Source organism: Musca domestica, unplaced genomic scaffold (assembly GCF_030504385.1).
Source record: "Musca domestica strain aabys unplaced genomic scaffold, Musca_domestica.polishedcontigs.V.1.1 7, whole genome shotgun sequence".
NCBI lineage: Eukaryota > Metazoa > Arthropoda > Insecta > Diptera > Muscidae > Musca > Musca domestica.
Window position 1 is genome coordinate 3618419 of NW_026712383.1, and position 25244 is coordinate 3643662.

The window sequence follows — 25244 nt, forward strand, 5'->3', positions numbered from 1 at the left end:
TTACAGAGTCCGAAATTGGGCATTGAAGTTTGGAGTGGATTTATGGGAATTCGGAAGACAGTTTACCAAAATGAATGATATTAAAAGTGTAAGTACATAAATAAATACATATGATACGTTCTTTCGTCAATTTCTGTTAATAAAAAGTTCTTAAAAATAAAAAAAAAATAAGTAAATAAATGAATAAATAGTTTTCTCCTCCCTGCCGACAACATGCATTATTTTATAGTACTCTCCATTGGTACCATTCAATTAATTTTTTTTGTGTATCAGACAATGGAACTCTGACCGTATAAAAACCAGTATGGTATGGACAAAAGTCAGATGCGACAAAAACAAGGCAAAACTAAAAAAAAAACAAGTAAAAAAGCAGCTATGTTAGTCCAGGACGAGTTTTAATAACCTCCACCATTTGGAAGAAAATTAAAAAAATCGAAGACGTGTCCCTTAATAAATATTTTTTCATAGCATCGATTTTGAACTTCAAATACGAAATTTGAAACAATCCCGGTGTGTAAGGGCGCTAAAATCATAAAAATACCGAATATAGAGAGGAATCGTTATAAAAGGGGCTATCCGAAGACGTTGAAAAATTGCGGTAAAAATATCTCTAAAATCATCAAAATACCGAATTTTGGGAGGTACAGTTATATAGGGTCATATAGCCCCCACGTGGACCGACGTGGAATTTTAGCCTTCTATCTCAATTCGTTGCTAAAATAACGTGATTACAATAGACAGACACACAGATAGAGGGACATCGCTTTATTGACTTAGAATTTTATGCTGATCAAGAATATGTATACTTTCTTGGGTCTGACATTAGTATTTCGAGGAGTTACAAGCGGAATGACAAGATAAAAAAACAGTAAGTTTGGCCGGGCCGAAGTTTGAATAAAATCCATTATAAATTCTGTAAAAATATAAAAAATGCCGTTATATGTTATTCCCGTTATACGAAGACTTTTACCTGCATAAACAATTTTCTGTCACAGGCAGTAGTAGGGGGCTATAGGAAGACGTGGAGCTGCATAGACAATTTTCTGTCACAGGTCGTAGGAACTTCAAATACGACATTTTAAACAATTCGGTGAACATTGTACCTAAAATCGTCAAAATTCCGAATATAGAGAGGTACCGAGATATGGGTGCTATACGAAGACCTGGGCCTGCATAGACAATTTTGTGTCATAGACTGTAAGAACTTCAAATACAACATTTTAAATAATTCGGTTAGTATTGTAACTAAAATCGTTAAAATTCCGAATATAAAGAGGTTCCGAAATATAGGGGCTATACGAAGACCTGGACCCGCATAAACAAATGTCTGCCATTGGGTAAAGTACTCAGAAGGAACTCATTGTGAGGATTTTCAGACAATTCAATTGAAAATTGTGGGGTACAATCATCAAAACACCGAAACCCCCAATTCCGTTCTATGGAGGCTACATGATATCGTGGTCCGATATAGCCCATCCTCGAACTTGACCTGCGTGCAGACGGAAGACTGATCTGTGTAAATTGTTAGCTTCCCATATTAATTCGTTTTGAATCTAGCGTCATTACAACAGACGGACGGACAGGGCTAAATCGTCACAGAATCTTACGCTGATCAAAAATATATATACTTTGTTTGGTCTAAAATTATTATTTTGATGAGTTACAAGCGGAATGACAATCTTAATATACCCTCCATACTATGTATAGTGGGGGGTATACAAAATTGTCGAATTTAGTTTTGTATGTTTTCAATTTATGATCCATTCTCTACAAGAACAATTACATTGTACTACTCCAAGATTTTCTGAAGATCAGCTGAAACTTTCAAGCAATCGGCATGATAACTTTAACGGTATTTGCGATTATTATTTTACGGCAAAAATAAATGTATAACCTATTTCCTTACAACCAGTTCATTAACCCAAATCGATATTTATTTATTGCCCGTGGAATGTAAGACAACATTTCTGCGACTATTCAAAAGATTGATGGCATTTTTCTAATAATGCTAAAATTACACCGCATCCGCCTCCTTCTCGACGTGGGGTTCATTACCTCTTGTATTTATATTGATATCCCTGAAACGTTTATCTATCTGTGGCGTACAACATTTTATTTGGATATTAGTATTTTATTTCGAGTTATATTACAATAATATAGATAGACATATCGAAAACGTAGAGAAATAGCAGCAGCAACAACAATAATATATTGTACAGGATTTGTTGTTTATGTGTGTGTGTGTGTTTTTTTTTTGTATTGCAAAAACCGCCATATAACCATTGTGTTTCCTTTGTGTTCATTCAAACAATTTATCTTTCATCCTACCATACATTTACTCAACGACACACTCATTTACTGACAAACAAGCAGCCCGGCTGGCTGGCAGGCTGGCTGGCTGGCAGGCAAACTGACACAGGCACGCATCACCCATTATTCATTCTAATCTTTCAATTTCCCCACCAACACCTTTGTCAACAATAAATTCCCTTCGACAGCCAGCCTTCTCCAGTCATTTGGTAGACGACAGTTTATTCATTTTGCCCCATTTGTGTGAGTGTGTGTGTGTTTTTTGAATTCGTTGTTGTTGTTGCTGCTTCTGCTGCCGTTGTTGTTATTTTTTTATGCAGCGAATGAATGACAAGTACCATTTCAGTTTTAATTAGGTTTATGTAGAGCTTAAATATCTCTACATGAACGGGACTAAAAACACATACTTATGTAAGGCTGAAATTACACTCAACCTATGTGGATGTGTGTTTATGCACAATGTTGTCGAATTTTTTCCAAATTCGAAATTTGGTCGGTTTTATTAATTCGAATGAAATTTAAACAATTCACGAAAATTTTTGAGTAAATTACATTCGATTGGTAAGATTAAAAAAATTGTTAAAACATTAAATTTGAAAAATATTTAAGGTTTTGAAAATGGTGTGGCACGATGCAATTCAGCAACATTTTCGGATATAATTTGAAACATTATAACTGCAATTCGTAGCGTTGTATTTGTAATTCGAGAATTCTATTTGTAATTCATAAAATGTCAATGGAAATTCGTGAATTCCATTTGTAATTTGAAACATTTCTATTGTAATATGGGATTTTTATTTGTAATTCGTAAAATTCGATCTGAAATTCGAATTATTTTATTTTTAATTCGATTTTTTCTATTTTTATTAGAATTATTCTATTTGAAAATCGAATTATTGTACTTTTAATTCAAATAATTTTATTTGTATGAAGCCAATGCAAAAATGTTGGCAATATTTATTTGCTTCGAATTCCAAAAAGAATAACCCGAATTACAAATGGAATAATTCGAATTTCAAATGAAATAATTCAAAATTAAAATGAAATGTACCGAATAACAAATGGAATTCAATTAATTAATTTCAAATTAAATTTTACGAATAACAAATGGAAATATCGAATTAAAATTGAAATATTACGAATTACAAAAAGAATTCTCGAACTTCAAATAAAAGTGTGCAGTCGTTAATTTTATTATACCCTCCACCATAGTATGGAGGGTACATTAAGGTTGTCATTCCGTTTGTAACACCTTGAAATATATATTTTAGACCCCACAAAGTATATATTCTTGATCAGCATAAAATTCTATGTCGATTTAGTGATGTTCGTCCATCTGTGGAAATCACTCTAGCTTCCGAATGAAACGAAGTAGGTTGATAACATTTTACTCAAATGTATATTATATCTGCCGAATTTTTGGTATTGAAAATGAGCCATGTAGGTCCACGTTTTGGTATAGCCCCCATATAATGATACCTCCCTATTTTCGGTATTTTGGTGATTTAAGCGACATTATTCACCGGAATTGTTTCAAATTTGGTATTTGAAGTTCGTAATGGATACTACAGCCTAAGACAGTGAATTGTCTGTGCAGATCCAGGTCTTCGAATATCAACCGTATAACGGTACCTCCTTATATTCGGTGTTTTGATAATTATAGCTACCGATTTTTTTTAAGTTTCGCATTTGAATATTGTAATGGGTTAAGACAATGGCTTATACCTACGCAGGTCCACGTCATCGTATGACTATATTCGGTATTTTTGAGATTTTAAAAGAATTTTTAGCGGATTTTATTTTTTTGAAAATTGCCAAATTCGTTCCAAATGGTGTCTCGGGCGAACTTACAGCTTTTTTACTTCTCTTTTTTCATATATTTTTCTGTCAAATTCTGTGGAAATTCAAAAATAGATATGGCAACACTAACCACGCTCTCAAAATAAATAGAGAAAATACAAATACACTTAAATATGGACTTGTCTCATTTGTTTAATTAGTTTCTGGATGGGAAAAAATTAATATATTTAAACAATTAAATGGCCTGTAGGGAAAGGATCTAGTTAATAACTATTACTACAGAAGTACTTATTAAACGATATAACATGGAGCAGGAAAACGAATAAGTCGGTTTTTTGCTCTAATTTACCACTAACAATAGGCGCACAGTGATTCAATATGGTTTTTCGTTGTCAAAATTCTAGAAATATGAACACTGGATTGTAAAGGGTGAATTTTTAAAAGCTATAGGAACGTTAAAAAAATAAAATAAATAAATGAATAAAAAAACACATAAAATTTATTTGAATTAACAGTGCGATCCATATAATTTAAAATTTGAAAATTTCTTATTCCATTGGTATATTCTTTCTGACATTACGGTTAGTATCTCTTGAATAAATATTGCAATATTGTCTTACTATGTGTCATTTGAAGCGGACTCGTTTGTATAAACATGAGCTTTAACATAGATTCCTTGGAATGATTGCATTTTAGATATATTGTGCCTCAAGCAATATTAGATATACCAATACGAGGAATATTTCAGTAGAAAATTTTAATCCACAAAGGGATCTTTTTGGTCCATTTTTAAAATACAGTTAAAATCTCCCTGTAGCGAGTCAAAATATTCCACAAATTTTTTTGTCATCAAAAGTCTTCGTCTAACCCTAAAGTCAGGAATTCGTAATGATTCCTCCAGCCCAAAGACCACACCACACAGTAAAAAGTTGAGGATGCATTTGCTTCTCGTGAATCACTTAAGGATTTTCCTCACCTCAAATTGGACAACTCTGACTATTGACGGAGCCATCAAGATGGAAATGGGCCTCGTCACTGAAGATGATTTTATTGGCAATATCAGCATTTTCATGCTGTCTCTCTAATACCAAATTAACGAATTCCCTTCGCTGTCCAAGTCCATTTAAAAATTGCGTTTTAGTTGCAACACCCTAAAGGGGGTGTCTTCGGTAATTTATATAAAAACTTTTCGTATGAGTGATATTAAATTTATGAAATCGCTCATACGTTTTGGAACTGGTGTACTGAACTATAAACTGGCTTGACACAACTCTAGTTCCTTAACTAGCACTAGTGACATATACGTAATAGTCACTTTTGTAAAAACTACATACGACTGCGACCGAACAATCATTATTATTTTTTAATTCTCTGGAGAGAGAACACCCAACTACAACAATATTTTGAACAACAAAAATATAACAGTTTGTTTTTTTTTTTTTGGGATGATACTCCACTCCCATCTTAGTTGTTACATTTTGTACAATATAATATTTAGATTTTATAGGATTAGTTTTAATTTAATTTGCTAATTTTATCATTCAGCTTCTATCAGACAAAATACATTTCAGATTATTGACAAAGTTTTAAATATGTGTGTGTGTGTAAATATGTTTTTGCGTATTAATGATAATGCATAATTATATACAAATATACATGTGTATATGTACTGATGCGACTCGAAAAAAGAGCGAGAAAAATTGATAAAAAAAGCAATTTGAAAAGTATCAAAGTCAGATGTATACACTCAGTCAGTGTTCGATCAGTTAAATATATGTTGACTTCTGTCGAATTGTGGACCCTCTATGGGGTAGGTTCCGAAGGAATGGGTCAATATTGTCCATTTCGTATCGGACCTAAAGATATATGAATACATATTGCGACGTGTCAGGTTTGGACTATAATGGTTACTGCCTTCATTTTATATGGGATATGTGATAATTTTTAGAAAATGTCGAAATGTGCGTAATGTACCAGATATAGTCGACCGAAGTATTTCATTTTCATACTTAATTTAATAACGATAAAAATATTGGTATGGGCAAAATTACAATAAAATCGAACATTTACATCAAATTTTATGCGAAATCATATATTTCATATTCATTTCAGGATTCTGGTTGGGAGAAATATTTAGATATTGCAAGTTGTAAAGAATCGCTGACTTGTTTTGCAAGTTATGACAGATAAAAGTATTGTGAAAATTGTGACCCTTTGTGGTTGAGGTAGCAGAAATGGCCTCGTAGATATCTATCATCTTCCCAGCCATTATTGTGCTAGCAAAAATGTTTGTATGTGTGAAATTTGAAGGGACTTGGATGCTAATTTTGTTTTCTTTGAATTTTTGGTTTTTCAAAATCTTGAAAAAAAGGGTCAGATCTCTACCATCGATATAACAGATTTTATGTTGATGGAAATATTCAGATGTACCAAGTGTGGAATTGAATTGCATGTTAATTTCGTTTTTTTGAGCATCATGGATATTTAAATGAACCTTTGTTGGGTGAGGTACCAGAACGAGTGGACCGATATCCCATCCTATCCCCATATACCATCTTCACAACAATTCTTGTGTTAGTAGAAATAATGGGATGTGTGGAATATAAAGAAAAACTGATGCTTATTTCGCGTTTTATGAGCTTAATGGATATTTAAAATCTCGACCTTTTATGGGGAAGGTACCAGAAGGAGTTGACCGATATATTCCACCTTAGCACCAGATATTGAGTTTAAAAAATATTTGGATATTTTTAAAACAATCGGATGCTTACATCACATTTTAAAGGAGTTATAATTATTCAAAATTTTTAGCCTTTGTTGGGGAGGTACTTGATGGAGTGTACCGATATTGTCCATTTTTGCACTTGGCCTAGCACTAACGCAAATATTAGGATTTGGAAAGTTGGAGCAAAATCGAATTATTGATTCTCTTTCTGCGCGGAAAATATTTTTTTGTTTTTTTTTTTTTTTGAAAATTTTGATCTTTTTGTGGAGGAGGTACCACAAAGAGTGGACCGATGTATTCCATCATTACACCAGACCTCGGGTTAATAAACATATTGTGATGTGTGAAATTTGAAGACAATCGGACTCTAACTTCACATTTTATAAGAGTTATAATTATTAAAAACTTTGAGCCTTTGTGGGGGAAGCACTTGATTGAGTGGACCTATATTTTTGCACCTGACCTAGAACTGACGAAAATATTAGGATTTGCAAAGTTAGAGCAAAATCGAATTGTTGCTTCTCTTTCTGTGCAAAAAATATTTACCGTTTTTTGTTTGAAAATTTCGACGTTTTGTGGGGGAGGTATCAGAAGGGGTGGATCGATGTATTTCATCTTGGCACCAGACCTTTGGTTAACAAAATAATTGGGATGTGTGAAATTTGAAGACAATCGGACTCTTACATCACATTCTATAAGAGTTGTAATTATTCAAAATTTTGACTTTTTGTGGGGGAGATACTTGATGGAGTGGACCGATATTGTTCATTTTCGCACTTGACCTAGCACTGACGCAAATATTAGGATTTGCACAGTTGCAGCAAAATTGCATTATCCTTTCTCTTCCTGTGCAGAAAATATATTTTTTGAATATTTCGACCTTTTGTGGGGGAGGTACCAAAAGGATTGGACCGATATTGCCCATCTCCGAACTCGATCTAAGTTTGACAAAAATATTATCATGTACCAAGTTGGAACCAAATCGGATACTCCCTTCGAGAGTTATCGTGCGCACCAGATAGACAGACGAACGGACGGACATCGCTAGATTGACTCCAAATGTTCTGAAACGGATTTGGTCCACAGAGACCTAGGGTCTACAACCGTTATTTCGACTAGTCATATGGCTGAGGATATAATGAGCAAGAACTTACACCGCAACAGAATGAAAATAGACTCAAAAGAGCTAAAGAGTTGCTTCGCTTGGTTGAAAGTGGTGAACTGCCGAATTTGGTTTTCTCCGATGAGAAAACATTCGTTGTCCAGCAGTTGTAAACAAACAGAATGATCGTGTTTTATTGCCAAAGAGGTCAGTCAGCGCCGGCCATAATGATGGTGTGGGCCGCCATAACAGCAGATGAACGCTCTCCGCTCGTATTAATCGATCGTGGCATCAGAATAAAAACCGAATATTATCGCGAAAATATTCTGGAGGGTGTATTAAAGCCTTAAAGACTCAAAGACTTCGAAAAATACACATTCCAAAATTTACACCCTTGTGACAGTTGTACAATAAAGAACTCATGTCGGTAAACATAATTCCTTCACTTGCCCCACCCTACCAAAATGTTGACACACTCGTACAATTTAAAATAATGAAAATTGTAAAGAAAAATTGATAAGCTTAATTTGCTACATCACTCACATTTTTGGGGGTTTCCTGCCTTGGAATGAATATGTGTTCTTGCTTTGTCGGCAGGCAACCACTTTTGTGTTTCGAAATTCCTGTTTAGAAATTTAAACAAAAATTTAATCATACTACCTACCAACATCACCGAGGTAGAAGAAGAAAACGAGGACCGGAATAGCGAAGCAACTAAAAAAAGCAAATACACCGAGGCATGGCTATGGTAAATGAGTAAAAAATGAACAAGCATTTGACACATATGCATAAACTTTGTGAGACAATGGTATTTCCTTGGCTTCCTGTATTTCAATTGAATTTTTTAGCACTTCATCTCTTTCTCTTTTTCTCTTAATAAAATGAGAAACAATAGAAGGACGGAGAATATTTCCATCAGCAACAGCAGCAGCAGCATGAGTAGGAACAGCAGCAAGGACATCATTAAAGTCAGCACACAGTACATGTCGTCACATGAGTCGGAATACCAGGCACGTTGTACTCCAAACACACGCATCTGTGTATGTGTGTGTGAGTGTTCGTGCATGTGTTCTGCATGGGCGCATTGTCAAAAAATGTTCGTGGCAAAACTTTAATAACCAGTTAAGTATGATTTTGTCATGGTTTGATAGTATGCCAACCTGTGTTCTGACACATTTGAAATTTCAGCATTTTTTATGGGCTTTTTTTCCATTGCCGAGAAAATGTCAGTCTTTCGTTGCTCTCAATTTGAGGGGAACTTTCCCAGAAGAAGAAAAGAAGTATGTCACACGTCCATATTTTTGTATAGCATTTTGTGAGTTTATTTTTTGTTTCTTTCATAATTCTTGAGCAAAGCTTACTTACGTTTGCATTACCTAATTAATGAAGTTGACAGATTTCGAAGCTAAATGGATGAGAGTTTCCATGTCAGTGAATGCATTTGGAAGAGTTGATAAATTCGGAACAATAAGGTTTCAGTAAAGTAAACTAATTAAAGTTTCTTCAAACTTGGGAAAAGGGTTGACAATGAATTAAATCAATTAAAATATATATCGGCCACAAATATTGTCTAAGGAATTCGCTCAATAAGCTTAAAAGGTACTCCTCCTACTTGTCTAAAGAGACGGTCTTCGACTCGTCTATACAGGGATGGTTGTCGACTTGTCAAAATAGAGACGGTTTCGACTCGTCTAAATGGAGACGGTCTTCGACTCGTCTAAATGGAGACAGTCTTCGACTCGTCTAAATAGAGACGGTCTTCGACTCGTCTAAATAGAGACGATCTTCGACTCGTCTAAATAGAGATGGTCGTCAATTCGCCTAAATAGAGGCGGTTTTCGATTCGTCTAATTAGAGACGGTCTTCGACTTGTCTATAGAGACGGTCTTCGACCCGTCTATAGAGACGGTCTTCGACTCGTCGTCTATAGAGACGGTCTTCGACTCGTCTATGGAGACGGTCTTCGACTCGTCGTCTATAGAGACGATCTTCGACCCGTCTATAGAGACGGTCTTCGACCCGTTTATAGGGACGGTCTTCGATCCGTTTATAGAGACGGTCTTCGACTTGTCTATAGAGACTGTCTTCGACTCGTTTATAGAGACAGTCTTCGACTCGTCTATAGTCCCGGTCTTCGACTCATGTAAATAAAGACGGTCTGCGACTCGTCTAAATAGTGACGGTTTTCGACTCGTCTAATTAGAGACGGTCTTCTACTCGTCTATAGAGATGGTCTTCGACTCGTCTATAGAGATGGTCTTCGACTCGTCTATAGAGACGGTCTTCGACTCGTCTAAATAGAGACAGCCTTCGACTCGTCTATAGAGACTGTCTTCGACTCGTTTATAGAGACGGTCTTCGACTCCAGCTCGTCTATAAAGCCGGTCTTTTTCTAGTCTTCGACTCTCCATCTCGCCTGTAGAGACTCTCTCCAGTTCGCTTATGAAGACTCCCTTCAACTCTTCTATAGAGACTGCCTCCGGATCTTTTTTAGAGACTCCATCCAGCTCGCCTATAGAGACTGTCTCCAGCTCGCCTGTGGAGACTTCATCCGGCTCTTCCATAGAGACTTCCTCCGGCTTGTCTGTACAGACTCCCTCCAACTAGTCTGTAGAGTCTCTATCCACATTTGTTTGTATAGACTCTCTCCTACTCACCTATTGAGTCTGCCTCCGGCTCTTCCATAGAGACTGCCTCCAGCTCGCCTGTAAAGACTCTCTCCAGCTCGCCTGTAGATAATCTATCCAGTTTGCCTGTGGACACTCTCTCCAGCTCGTCTGTAGAGAATTTCTTCATCTCGCCTTCAGTTCGCATTTTGAGACTGCCTCCTGCTCGCATATAGAGACTGCGTCCAGCTCTTCTATAGAAACTCCCTCTAGCTCGCTTTAGCGACTCACTCCAGTCCCTCCGCATATAAATTATTCTGAAAATTAATGAAAAATTTTTACCTCCCTCCTGCTCGCCTATAGAGACCCAGCTCGTCTTTGGTGACTCCACTCCAGCCCCTCCACCAATAAATTAATCCGAAAATTAATAGCAAATTGTTACTCCCAAAGGGAAGAACCCAAAAATGCTATTATTTTTAATATTACGACATGCATAAACATGAAATTCCACTACACCACCGCCAGAACAATGTTGTCGCGGCAACAAACTGCATTGACAAAAAAATGCTAAAACACCCAAGTATTTGCATTCACCCACACTTTGTCATGCCACGGCAAATCGTGTTAGGCGCACCTACAAATGAAGATGACAGAAGTTGTACCGACAAACGAACGAACCTACATACACTTATTTACGAAGAACAAAAGAACACGATTTAATGTGTACATGTACAGGTGGGGATGGTGATCACACCTTCGCTAACACACACACAAACAGAGAGACTTCATTGGAACAAATGCAAAAGTGAAATGAAAGCAAACGATGAACGTAAGAACGAACGCATTCACGTCGAAAGCAGGAAGACACTTTTCCATTTAGAGAATCCCAGAGAACGTTGTCTCATTGTTATTGCTGTTCCTGATACAGTCATCTGCCATCATCATCATCATCACCACCACCACTACCACAAGCTACCGACCGACCAGCCAACCGAGATTCCAACTGACACGCACACACAAAAACTGTGAGGAGCTGAACTGCAGTTGCACATCTTCATTAAAATGTAATTAGCACATTGTATCTCCTTTACTGCCGTTACTACTCCCAGTGAAGCTGTTTTTCTCTCCACGTTATTCTACAGTCATTGCATCTTGCTCTTTGCCTGTAGTTGTAGTCTTTAAATATGTCGTCTACTCACCAGCATATTTCTTTCCTTGATGGTACTGGTAGTGGTGAGATACTGCTAACGGGAGGGTGATGGAATGAACACGACCAAATCATGCCCGTTACTCTGGTGCCCATAAAAAAAATCCAGGTAAAAGTCCTTGCTCGGTGGCTGACTAGCTGGCTGACTGGTTCGTTAGTTGGCTGACTGGATGGCTTCTTCGTCATCATCATCATCATCCTAAACTGCAGCATCTAAAGTAAGGCAATGCAATGTCATTCTCAAAAAAAAAAAAAAAAAAAATTTGTAAACACTTTGAAAATGGAAATTTTTTTTGCTTTGCTTTATTTCATCCTTGCACTGATGTCTTTAAAGCCTGAAGCACAACCAGGATACAGTGGAAGGGTTGTGTGTGTGTGTGTGTGTGTGTGTTAAACAATATTATAATGCTGTAAGTATGAAACTCGAAAGCTTGCTCTTAATACTCTTTTTTCTTCGTTTACAATGAAATGATTTTTATACGCTGGGTTTTATTGTCATCCGAATGTGTTTTGCCCAGCAAAAAGCATTGACTTCTGGCACAGTTTCCCTGAGAAGCAACACCAACACCACCACCACACATGCTGACGACATTCACATACCGCCACATCAAAGTTGCACAGAAAATAATGATGAATCGTCGTCGTTGCCGTCGTCTTTTGCACAAATGGGACAAATGACGAACTGTAAAGGTGTTCTAGGCTCCGAACATACCTTAAACAAAAATACATACGTACATACATATGTATTTAGGTATGTACATACATTCGTATTATATAATCATATGACTACCAAAAAGTAATTGTCATTGCAAATTAGACCATTTCATGGTAGAGATATGAAGTTGTAGGTAGATATGTCACCAGCCATGATGCCATTACTTCATTACTCAGATTGCAATTCTCGGGAGAGTTAAGGAGCAAAAGTTCAAATGAGCGTTGCATTTTTAAAAAAGTTGCCTTTTCCAATACCAGAAATCTTATGGGAGTCGATGTGGAGTTAAGAATAAAAATTAATAACTAAATATTTATTACAACCTATGAACATTTTAAAATTTTAGTTATAAATTACTAGCTGAACCCAGTGCGCTTCGCTACCCCTTTTGATTGTATATGCACTCAAAATTTTGTTTACGAATATATGTTGTATGTATGAAACGGCCAAAATATATACGTTAGCTATACCCAAACCTCAACTGATTTCAATATAATTTGGTAATTTTTTCTGGTGCCAGATTTCGTCTCTCTCGCTTTGGGTGCATCAAATATGTAAAATCGGCCGAGAATATATATGGGAGCTATAATCAAATCTGAGCGAATATAATTAGTCAAATTTATTTTTGTAACAAATTTAGTCACTCATGCCGAATTTCATTGAAATCGGAAATACGTATCGTTTTTGTGCATCAAATATGTGAAATCGGCGAAAAATATATATGGGAGCTATCCAAATCAGAATCGATTTTAATATAATTTGACTAATTTATTTATTTTTTTAATCAAAATCCCGTCACATATTCCAAATTTCTTTGGAATCAAACATACATATCGTGTATGGTGCATAAAATACATGAAATCGGTCGAAAATATATATGGGAGTTATATCCAAATCTGAACCGATTTCAATTTGACAAATTCATTTTTTGCTCCCCATTCCGTTACTTATTTTAAATTTCATTAAAATCGGACATACATATCGTGTTTGGTGCACCAAATACATGAAATCGGCCGAAAATGTATATGGGAACTATATCCAAATCTGAACCGATTTCAATATAATTTGACAAATTTATTTTTGTTCCAAATTCCGTTACGCATTCCAAATTTGGAGACTGTATCTGTAATCGATACAGTACCACATTTACTAATGGAATAGTCTAAAAATTCACACGAGGAGTATTTTGTAAGCACTTTACCCCCTGAAAGAGAATTCTCAATATAGGTCCACGCTATCGTATATCCCACATATAACGGTACCCCCCGATATTCGGTATTTTGATGATTTTAGCCACGACAGAATTGTCTAAAAGTCTACACAAAGGGTTCTTTGTGAGTACTTTACCCCTAGACATAGATTTGTCTATATAGGTCCACAATATTGTATATCCCCCCATATATCGTCACCTTCCGATTTTAGGTATTTTAAAGATTTTAACAGAATTTTTAATGGATTTTATATTTTTTTTGAAAATGTCCTTATTCGTTCCAATGGTGGAGGGTATTCAATGTTCGGCCCGGCCGAACTTATTGCTTTTTTACTTGTTGAACACTTCTTTCTGTATGAAGGAATTGCCAGATCGAAACAACATTTAACATGTGTTCATAGATGGAAGTTTCCAAAACTCTTAACTTTTATCTTTTTATTCCGCGCTTTTTGTGCTGAACTGCTAATATAATCAGGAAATCGCAAATCTTCCAAATTGTATTTATACCCTACACCACAAGGTGGTCAGGGTATTATGTCTTTGTGCATTTGTTTGTAACAGGCAAGAGGAAACGAGATAGACCCATCGTTCCTTTTGATGATCTGCATAGAATCACATTCTGAGTCGATTTATGCATGTCCGTCCGTCTGTCCATGTATTTTTGTAAATAAAATACAGTTCGCATTTATTGCCATATCCAGATGAAATTTTGCACAAATTATTTGTTTGGCCCAAGGACGAACCCTATTGAAATTTGAGATAATCGGTAAAAATTTAGATATAGCTCCCATATATATCTTCGTCCGATTTGCCTTTAATTGTGCACTAAACGTATAATATAAGCCCGAATAGTATGGAATTTTTCACATACAACCAAATTAGGCCTTAAAATAAGTATGCTAAACCGATTGGTTTAGATATAGCTGTAGCTCCCATATATATTGTTCATCCGATTTATTATTTTTGTCCTCCGCAGCAGTAATATGCACTCTGTAATAACAATATTTGGGGAAATATATTAAAGACAGCTCAGAAATACATTTGTTAAATTTTATCGAGATCGGTTCAGATTTGGATATATCTCCCATATATAAATTCGTCCGACTTTCTTTTATTGTGCACCAAACGTCTAATATTTGCCCAAATTGGATAAAATTTGGCACTTACGACCGAATTATCTAAAAGCTAATATGTCAAATTTGGTGAAGATCGGTTCAGATATAACTATAGCTCTCATATATACTGTTCATCCGATTTGTAATATTTGTTACCCACAGCCGTAATATGCACTCCGTAACAACGATATTCAGGAAATATATCAAATACAGCTCAGAAATATATTTGCCAAATTTTATCGAGATCGGTTCCGATTTGGATATAGCTCCCATATATATCTTTATCCGATTTCAAATGCTTCGGCATATTTAGTCCTTTGAACTTTAAATTATAATTATAATCATAGCATGTACGATGGAATTCTCCCATAAAAACTTTTAATTGTTATGCGGAGCTCTACTAAATTAGCAATGTGGTGTAGGGTATCATAAAGTCGGCCCCACCCGACTTTAAGACTTTCTTTACTGGTTTTTGCTTGTTTATGCTAGTAAGTCGTTGTTAGGAACCGAACCTCTACATACATTTTCCAAAAACTTTTTTCTATAATGCATTTTGACTATTCTACCATTCCTGTAGAAATAATATACAAAGACCTAGAATGGTAAAGACTAGACAAAATGTATTCTGAGAAAATGCTTTGTGGATATACTACCAAGAATAACAGCTCATTACAGGGGCATGTTAATACAAAGACATAGGAGTATAAATATTGGACAAGACATCAAAATATTTTAACCAGGTGTAAATACCACTGTTGTTTTGAATACAATTGTAGAAAATAATGACTTTGCATTTTAGGTCTTTGAGAGTGACAAATAAAAGTCGGAATAATCCAAAACTTTTGTTTGGCGAAGGAACCTGAGAAATAATTGAAATAGCATTGAAAAATAAAAATAACATTTTTTATTTTGAATTGTTCAAAAATATATGAAACGGCGAAGAAATACCAACTTTTAAATTAAATCCAACTTAAATTGGAAATAGTGAGGGATTTCGATTGAATTATACTCGTATACGGATTGGCCAACAATTTCGTAATTTTAAGATCCTCTAGACGTTGGATGGCATTCACGCAAAAACGTTTACAGCAAATTCTCAGCAAACAGTTCCAAAATTTGATGTTCTTTTTTGCGATTAAATATGTAAAACATTGGAAGAATTGAGGTAAGTTTCCAGCTTTACTTCTATAGATGTTACGAAAAAGTCTCCATTTTCACAATAATTAAGATATATAAATTTTTACCTGGCATTACATTTCGTTTCGAAATATTGCTTAACATAAAGATGTCACCCGATTTCGAGGATTTTTTACCAATCGATTCGGTGTGTTTAGATTGGGTACTACAAAAACGTCGAACCGAAAAAATGTGTACTTTTGATATGGGAGCATATTAAAGAATATTATATGTTCATCTAAAAATCCAAAACTCTTTCTTAATCTTAAGAACTTTCGCTTTGGCGATAAAAACATTTTGTCCTGAAAATTTGGTGTTGAGATTTTGCACTAATGATCAACTCAATACCAGACTAAATGTATGTAATTATGGCTTAGTATATTTTTCGCACAATAGATTTACATCGATAGGGTGATTTTAGTCCTGGCAGAGCCATATAAAATATGTGCAAATTAACCCATACAGGAGGTGTAGTTATACAAGGGCCATACAAGATAGTACACTTGTGTTGCACATATTCTGATAACTAATTACCGCTGATTGTGTTGGAAAGCGAATCTAGAATTTTATAAGCATTTTAGAAATACTATTTTATAGGGGTTGACAATTTGATGATATGTTGTATGTAAAATTCAATATGACCCCATACTATGCAGGAGGAATAAAAATAAAGACGGTGCGGTCAAAGTATGATGTGATGATTGGCATTATTGCCTCATTAAAATTAAGATTTAGAATTAGACCGCACACATCTTCAAATGCAATTAGTTTGAGGATATTTCGAGCCGATCAGCCTGTCTGGGGTAACGGATTTGTTCCAGACTTGGTTTGGGTCCTATTCGATACACTCCTTCTGGTAAGGTCAAAACAAAAGTAAGAAATTTTAAAAAAGCAATATAATATTTAACGCCATATATCATGATATAGGGCTGGGTCTGCTGGTGGGGATAACAAAAAAAAAAAAAACAAATTTATAGATTTTTTTTAAGTTTTACACATCCAGCGATCTTTCTGGCAATCCCAAATCATACGTAAATAATTTGTGTAGGGCGGATATTGTCCATACTGTACACAAAGTCAGTTGAGAAAAGGAACAGCATTGGTCAACACATTATCTTATCTCTCCACAAAGGGTTAATATTTTTAATTATAAATTTCCGACTAATTTGTTTCTAAATTATGGGAAAAATCAGCAAATAATTAAAATTGAGCTAAAAATAGAAGACAAATATATCAATGTAAATAGAGGGAGCATGTTCTCAGACCTTCCCATTTTTTTTGGGGAATTTTCGAATTATAATTCCTTGGAATTCCTTCATTTTTGGTATATAGGCAATATTACAGGTAACATTCCGATTTCAGCGGTTTAACAAATGCGATTTTGTCCAAAATATGGTTAAAAACTTAAATCGGATCGTAGAATGTCAATATATTCTACAAAATTATATCCCATAAAATGCTACTGCAGGAATACATCCATCAGAATACATCCAAAGCATAAATCTTACCTAAACGCCGCACCCATCTCCAGATAGGTTCAGTTAAGAAATTGTTAATCGCATATTAATTCCCAATCGGAAATTCAAAAGGTGCTTTTGTTTTGGTGTTGCATTGATCTATTCGCATAGATGGTCATATGTCGAGGATATGTTTCTGCCAGCAAATCGACTAATACTTTCTGGCTAGTTTTCTCAACCAACTAAATTTTTTTTACACTCTCACCCCATAAAACGCTAGCCTCTGCCCCTGATTTATTGCCTCAAAAGATTTATTCTCCACATAACTAAAACATAATTTAAATAAGCAATTACAAACTAACTCAGGCTTTAAACTTTCGGCATAGCTTAAAAACTCTACTATCTACTCGTGTGTAAAATGTTATGGTATTTATGTATACAAATACGGAAGAGCTTCAATGCGAAACATATAAACTATTTTGTATGGGATATTAGTTGGAAAAAAAAAACAAAAAAAAAGTCTCAGAATTCCCCATTTTTACAAGACAAAGAAAATGCTTTTTACTGGATGTGTAGAGACTTCCTTGTATTTTCATCTGTACATAGATATCTATAAAATCATGGTAAGGAAATGAATATACTTATGAGAATTTTCGCTTACACTCTCAGTACACATTCCAATAAACGCACCCAGAAATCAGGAACTCTTAAGAAACACATACATGCACACACACACACACACACACATTTATCTCTAAATATATTCATTCGACTATTGGCAAACTAAATACTGGCTGGAATACGATGCAAAGTTTTCATGGGTGCATCAGGGTTTTTGGTGTTATTGTATGGGTGTGTACATGTAAGTCTAGCAGTGTACGCACATCGGAAAAACAAGGATAACTGAAAGCAGCTGCTGGAAGCAAACACATATTTGTGTCCTTCGCATGCAACTATGCCAATGTAGATATTTTTCTTGCTAAAGGCATCTTTATCACACATACATATGCACGCCCATACATACACACAGCATATATATGTGTATATTCATTGTAACAGTACAGGAAATGAATATAATATCGTATATCAAGAAGACATGAGTAATTTGAAAATTGACCTCAGCATATAAATATATATTGCATTTTTTTTGTTCTTTTTAAGGAAATTTCCTATCCACTCGGAATGCAAGATGTCATTACACAGTTAAATATGCAATTGGGAGAAGGCAAAGTGTAGCAACTAAAACAAAAGTCCTGTAGAGACTTTTCTATGTACAGAGGATATTTAGAAAACTTCTAAAGAAGTCTAAGGAAGATGTCATCTAATGTGGTTAAATCAGTTTTTTAAATCAGATACCCGATTTACGACCACCAAAAAAGTAAAAAAAAAAAAACATTTAAAAGGTATGAGCCCGTTTTGTCGTCAGAAATATACCCTCAGCTTATGTCTAATAATCTAATGAAATATGTTTTGACTTGATTATTCAAAATTTTTACCCTTTATTGGAATGGTACAGACGGAGTGCGCTAATATTTTCCATTTCGCATATGACTTAAGTCTGATATAATTATTGCGACTTTCCAGGTTTGGACTATATCAACTAATTTCTCTTATTTGAGATAGTTGTAAATTTTTTTACCCTACGTCATATAGAAAGAAAGATGCGGGATAAACCCATAGTTTCTTTTGAGGATCTTCATAGAATCATGTGGATTTATGCATGTCAGTCCGTCCGTCCATGTATTTTAGTGACCAAATGCAGGTCGCATTTATTATCCGATTAAGATGAAATTTTGCAAGCAATATTTGAAATTTGTGATAATCGGATGACATTTAGATATAGCTATAGCTCTCATTTATATATACATATATATATATATCATTTATATATATATATATATATATATATATATATATATATATATATATATATATATATATATATATATATATAAATATATATATTTCATCTGATTTGGGGTTTTAAGTCCTTCACATCCGTAATATGTAGTCCAGAAGAATGATATTTGGTACCGGACATCCGATACTGCTCTAATATACATCCCTCAAATTTTATCTAGATCGGATCAAATTAGGATATAGCTTCCATATATATCTTTATCCGATATCAGGTTTATTATGCATCAAATACCTAACATCAGCCCAAATGGGATTTTGGCATTTACGACTGAATTTATAAATAAAACCAGTACTTCAAAGTTAATGTAAATCGGTTCAGATATAGCTATAGCTCCCATATATATGTTTTATCCGGTTTGGGGTTTGAAGGCATTCACAGGCGTAATACGTATTCCACAACAATGATCTTTGGTACCAGCTGGCAGATACAGCTCTGAAATAAATGTATCAAATTTTGTCAAGATCGGTTCAAATTTGGATATAGCTCTTTTACATATATTATATATATTCGATATTTACACCCGGTCTTCTATTCATAAAAATATTGAGATGTGTGAACTTCGAGACAATCAGGCTTTTATTTAAGAGTTATAATTATTCAAAATTTTGACCCTTTGTAGAGGATGTACTGAAGGGAGTGGTGCGATATATTCCATATTCACACTAAATCTTGTTAACTCCAAATGGAATGAGTCTATTTTCAACATTAGACCTTGTTTTAATAGAATTATTGGAGTGTGTGGAATTTATAATGAATCGGATGCTTATTTTGAATTTTATGAAAGACTAGGTGAACCCAGTGAGCTTCGCTACACCTTTTGATTTTATGTGCATTCAAAATTTTTTATATACCATTATTTTGCATATAAAAATAAAACAAATTCAACAATAAAAAAGTATTTATCATAAAAGTAAATTTACTGTTAGCCTAAATCATTGCAAAGGCTTGGTGGGTCTATGTTTCTTAATAAAATATTCAAAACTAGACCAAATTCCTTTATACATTCCAAACTTCATTGAAATTTGACATACATAGCGAGTTTGGTGCATCAAATACCATAAATCTGCCGAAAATTTGTATAGGAGCTATATCCAAAACTGAACCGATTTCAATTTAATTTGACGAAATCATTTTTATACCAATTTCCGTCACTCATTCTAAACTTCGTTAAAATTTGACATAGCGTATTTGGTGCATCGAATATGTGAAATCGGCCGAACATATATATGGGAGATACATCCAAATTTTTACCGATTTCAATACAATTTGTTTGTTTATGTGTTTCATGCATCAAGCATTTGAAATAGGCCTAAAATATATATGGAAGCTATATCCAAACCAAACTTCATTTTTGTACCAAATTCCGTCACTCATTCCAAATTTCATTGGAATCAGACATACATATCGTGTTTGGTGCATCAAATATTTGAAATCGATCGAATATATATATATGAGCTACATCCGAAGCAGAGTCTATTAATTACAAACAAACAATGGAATGTACAAACATTTTCCTCTTTTATAGATAAATGCTAATTGCTTATTTGTTTTGACCCTAACAGAGCATGTGATAGCCTAAACTACTAAATTTGCTGTAATTTTTTTGGGATAGAAACGCTTTTATGAGTATTAAAGAGTCTTCCTGCCAATCGGAGTTCAAAACAGCATTCATATTCAAATTCAACATTTGACAAGTGACCTTTATCATACAAACATTCCCAATAGAAGGTACATTGGTAATTTTCACACAAGAAATCTGGTTCATTTCATCTGCTAAGTAATGTCCGCTACACATTCAAAATGGCAAGCTTTTTCCCTTTTACAACATATAAGACATTGATCCATAAATGTGTCCTCTAGAGCTACTGCAAAATAACTCAAAAAGTTTTGATTTTGGTAAATTTCATCCACTCCAAATTGTGTATAATTGCTGCCTGAAGTCCGATTACGCCCTACAACGGACAGACAAACATCGAAATATGATGACCGCTTTACCACATAAAACATGAAAGTTTCGTTATATGGCGACTATATCTATATTGATTATGTCTTTCGACAGTCAAAATAGCCACTGATAATCTAAAATGCCAAATTACTTGTTATTTATATGTAAAATGACGCTGAAATCTTCAAACTTTCGAAATCAGTAGATTCCATTTATGAGAGGTATAGAAAAAATTGGACCTATATAATTTATATTTCATGAGGAGTTAACCTATAAGTCCGAAATGCGATCAAAACTTAAAAAAAAATTAAAAATCAGCAGATAAGTTTATTTGCGGGCTCTCCAAAAAGTGGTTCTACATTGAATATTTTCTGTGAGAACTTAATCTGCATATTCAGGACACTAAATATTAAATTATTTGGTAGAAAATTGGGTCGAAACCTTCAAAATGTCAAAAAATCAAGAGGTACAGTTACATATTGACCTATTTTCACGAGGCTTTAAACTAGGTTGATGGGACCCTTTATATCAAATTATTATTGCTAATTATTTTATTTAAAAGTTCGAAAAGAAGGTGGTGCCGTTAGATGGGTTACTATAAAGTAGACCCATATTGAATATTTTTCCCCGGTTTTCGTTGTTGAGTTCATAGGTTTTTTTGTTTTAATTTTTTGATTGTGTGTGTTTACCCTCCACCATGAGAAGCAGGGTATATTTAATTTGTCACTCCGTTTGTAACACTTTTAAATATTCGTCGGAGACCCTATGTGCGTATGAACAGCATAGTTTTAAGTCGTTTTAACTATGTCCGTCTGATGATTTTTGCATCATTATTCCTCCGAATGGTTGCAAATTTGGAATCTTAGAAGGGTTCTAGCTCGGGTGGCAGAAAATTTCGTAATGTAGTTCGTAATGGGTTCCAAATTCAGTGGTTGAACATTTTTTTTATATATGTCCACGTTTTCGTATAGCGCCCATATAAAAGTGCATCCTGATATTCGGTACTTTGACGGTTTATGAACTGTATATACCGAAAATCCGATAGAAAATGTATTATCGGATTTGTTTAAAGTTTGGTACATGTAGTTCATAATGGGTTCTACCACCCGTATCAGAAAATAAAAAAAGTATCACCCGATGTTGGGTTATTTTGGTATTCAAGACTCCTTATAGATAACAATCTATGTAATAGAAAATTATCGATATAGGTTCATGTTTTAGTATTGCCTACCGATTTATGGCATTTTGAAAACGTTAACGGCATTCTTCTATCGATTAAGGTGGTAGGGGAATATTGAATCCATTTACTTATAATTAAAAAAATTCTAAGACGATGTAGTCCTGTCCGTTCATCTGTCCGCCCGTCTGTTGTAATTACACTAGATTCAAAATAAATTGAGATAGGAAGCTAAAATTTTGCACAGATCAGTTGTGTGTAGGCATGTCAAGTTTGAAGATGGGCTATATTGGCCCACGCTATCGAATGGCCTCCATATAACGGTACCCACCGATATTCAGTATTTCGATGATTTGAACCACATTTTTCAATGGAATTGTCTGAAATTCTACGCAAGGAGTTCTACCTGGCTTATTTAACTCCCTGAAAGAGAATTGTTTATATAGGTCCACGATATCGTATATCTCCCACATAACTGTATCTCCCGGAATTCCCGGCATATTTTGATGATGTTAGTCACAATTTTCAATAGAATATTCTGAAAATCCGCACAAGGACTTCTCTCTGAATACTTTACCCCTGGAAGAGAATTGTCTACATAGGTCTACGTTTTAGTATAGCATCTATATAATCGTTATTTTCAAGATTTTCGCAACATTATTTATCGGTAAAATTTCGTATTTGAATTTCGTAATGGGTACTTCAACCTATGACGGAAAATTCTCTATACAGGTCCACGTCTTAGTATAGCCCATATACAACGGTTTAATTCGCCAAAGTTTGGTCTTATAACACAAATCCATTTGGGGATTTTTCTCAACACCCACTGGGAATTTTCAACTCTCAAGACAGGCAGTTTCCTGTATAGTAAACATTTCTTCCATTTCTTCCATGCATCTGTTCTACATATATTTCAAAATTATAAAATTTTGCTGATACACCATAATGGGTACTTTCCCGAACGAAATAGGGTTTTTTGTATATCATTCATTCATTTGAAACAATGTAATAACCCACCTTTAAGATGAACCTTAATCGCAATTCAAGGACTTATGTTGTGAACATTTGCAATATTCCGCATTTCTTCCTTGTCATTGTTACTTCAGCTACCGCCACCGCCCTCACCACCACCAATACTATTGCAAAATATAGGTTAATACCACAAACTAAAGACAAGCATGGAAATAAATTATTAATTTTGCTTAGTAAACTCATTTGTGTTTCGTCTACTGTATATCTTCGTGACAAACAAATGGGCCGAACGACAGACAAACGAAAGGAACAGACAAGCAGACCCATATACACACACACAAACTATACACCAACAACAAACCGAGATCCAAGGATGATGACGATGATGCATCAGAAACATCTATCCATGCATTATGTTTTGCAGCAGCATAAACTTGTAAATGTGAATAGTTTTGTGTGTGGGGCAATGATGCCAGGAGGTGGAGAAGATGAACAGCAGAAAAAAGCAAAACCGAACCGAACAAAACTGAACAGAAGAGGAACCCAAAAGTTTTTTCGTTGTTAGTTAAGCTTGTGGTTGCTTTAGGAATTTCAATCGTTCCTTATTGCTGCCAAGGATATGCATTTATTTGTGTGAGTGTACGTGTCTGTGTTGGTTGGTTGGTTGGTGTACATAAAAACATGCCAATGTTTAAATGTTGGTGTGCATACAGCGGGAGGGTGGGGGATAGGGGAAAAGGAACTAGGAACAATAAGGTTAGGAAGCAAAAACCTTCGGGACTTAAACCAACCAACGTTGGTGGCAGCTGCAATCGTGGCAGCAGCGGCAGCAGTTTCGCGTCAGCAGCAATGTCACAAGTTCCAGCAGCATTCAGCACGTATGGAACAGCTGCATCTCCCTCTCGTTAAAGTGGAGCAAGGACACGCGTAATAACGTTGACACGCACTTGCAAACATTGAAAATTTATTTTGTTTTCCCCCTCTAGGCGTCCCCACACCTCCGCCCCCCATACCGCCTGCCATCGACGACACGTTCTACAGCAAAACGAACAACCTCCAGGATATTATTTATATACTTAATGCAGATGTGCTATGTACACGGATGGATATCTATGTATGTATGAAGTGGGTATGCATGTAGTGGATATGTATGTTGTTCCTTCTCCAGACCATCCACTTTAGTGTGGCCAAACACAAACACACACACACACACACATTTACACCCAATTGTGTTAGCCCTGTGCATACCCACAAATATTCCAGAACTTTACTTTTGGTTAAATGCAAATTTCCCGAAAATAACAGCGGGGAAACAACGCTAAACATTCCAACTCCTTACTTTGTTCTTCTTCGTTTGGCTGGTAGGGTGTTTGAACAAAAGACGATTACTCCAATATGTAATCCTCGAGAATATAACATCAACATGCCAGAGTATGCAAACATGGTGGATGCAGCAAGAGGATTTCTTTGAAATCTGCTGGTTGCCGAAGACGTAGGGAGAACCACCGCCAAGTACTTGAGATGGGATCTTACAAATCTTGCTTTTTACCTTGAGCTCTTTCTTGGAGTTTCTTAAGAAGTTCAGATAACTTTATAATGCTGTGCCATGGTGGCAGGTGATTTATTTAAAAGAAAATTGTTTGATGCATTGACTTGTGTGCATACCGGTGGAAGAGAAATCCTTTTGTGGTGCATCAACGGTGCGATTGGGTGGAGGATTTTTATTGTTTTAAACGGGTGAGATGGATGTACTTACATATGTTTTATGGAAATGAAGAAAGCTTTGATTTCGTTGCATAGATTGATTTT

General features: G+C 35.1%; 1 protein-coding gene across 2 annotated transcripts in view; it reads left to right on the forward strand.

Annotated features, from left to right (window-relative positions):
- Positions 1 to 25244, forward strand: part of LOC101893182 (voltage-dependent calcium channel subunit alpha-2/delta-3) — a 151376-nt gene that overhangs the window by 47506 nt on the left and 78626 nt on the right. Inside the window, exon 3 of one of the 2 annotated variants that reach the window (XM_020034954.2) lies at positions 7 to 88. In XM_020034954.2, coding sequence (XP_019890513.1) covers positions 7 to 88 — 82 coding nt within the window. Of the gene's footprint in view, positions 1 to 6; positions 89 to 15647; positions 15953 to 25244 lie in introns of those variants that run through there. The other variant, XM_020034955.2, reaches the window with a different exon arrangement.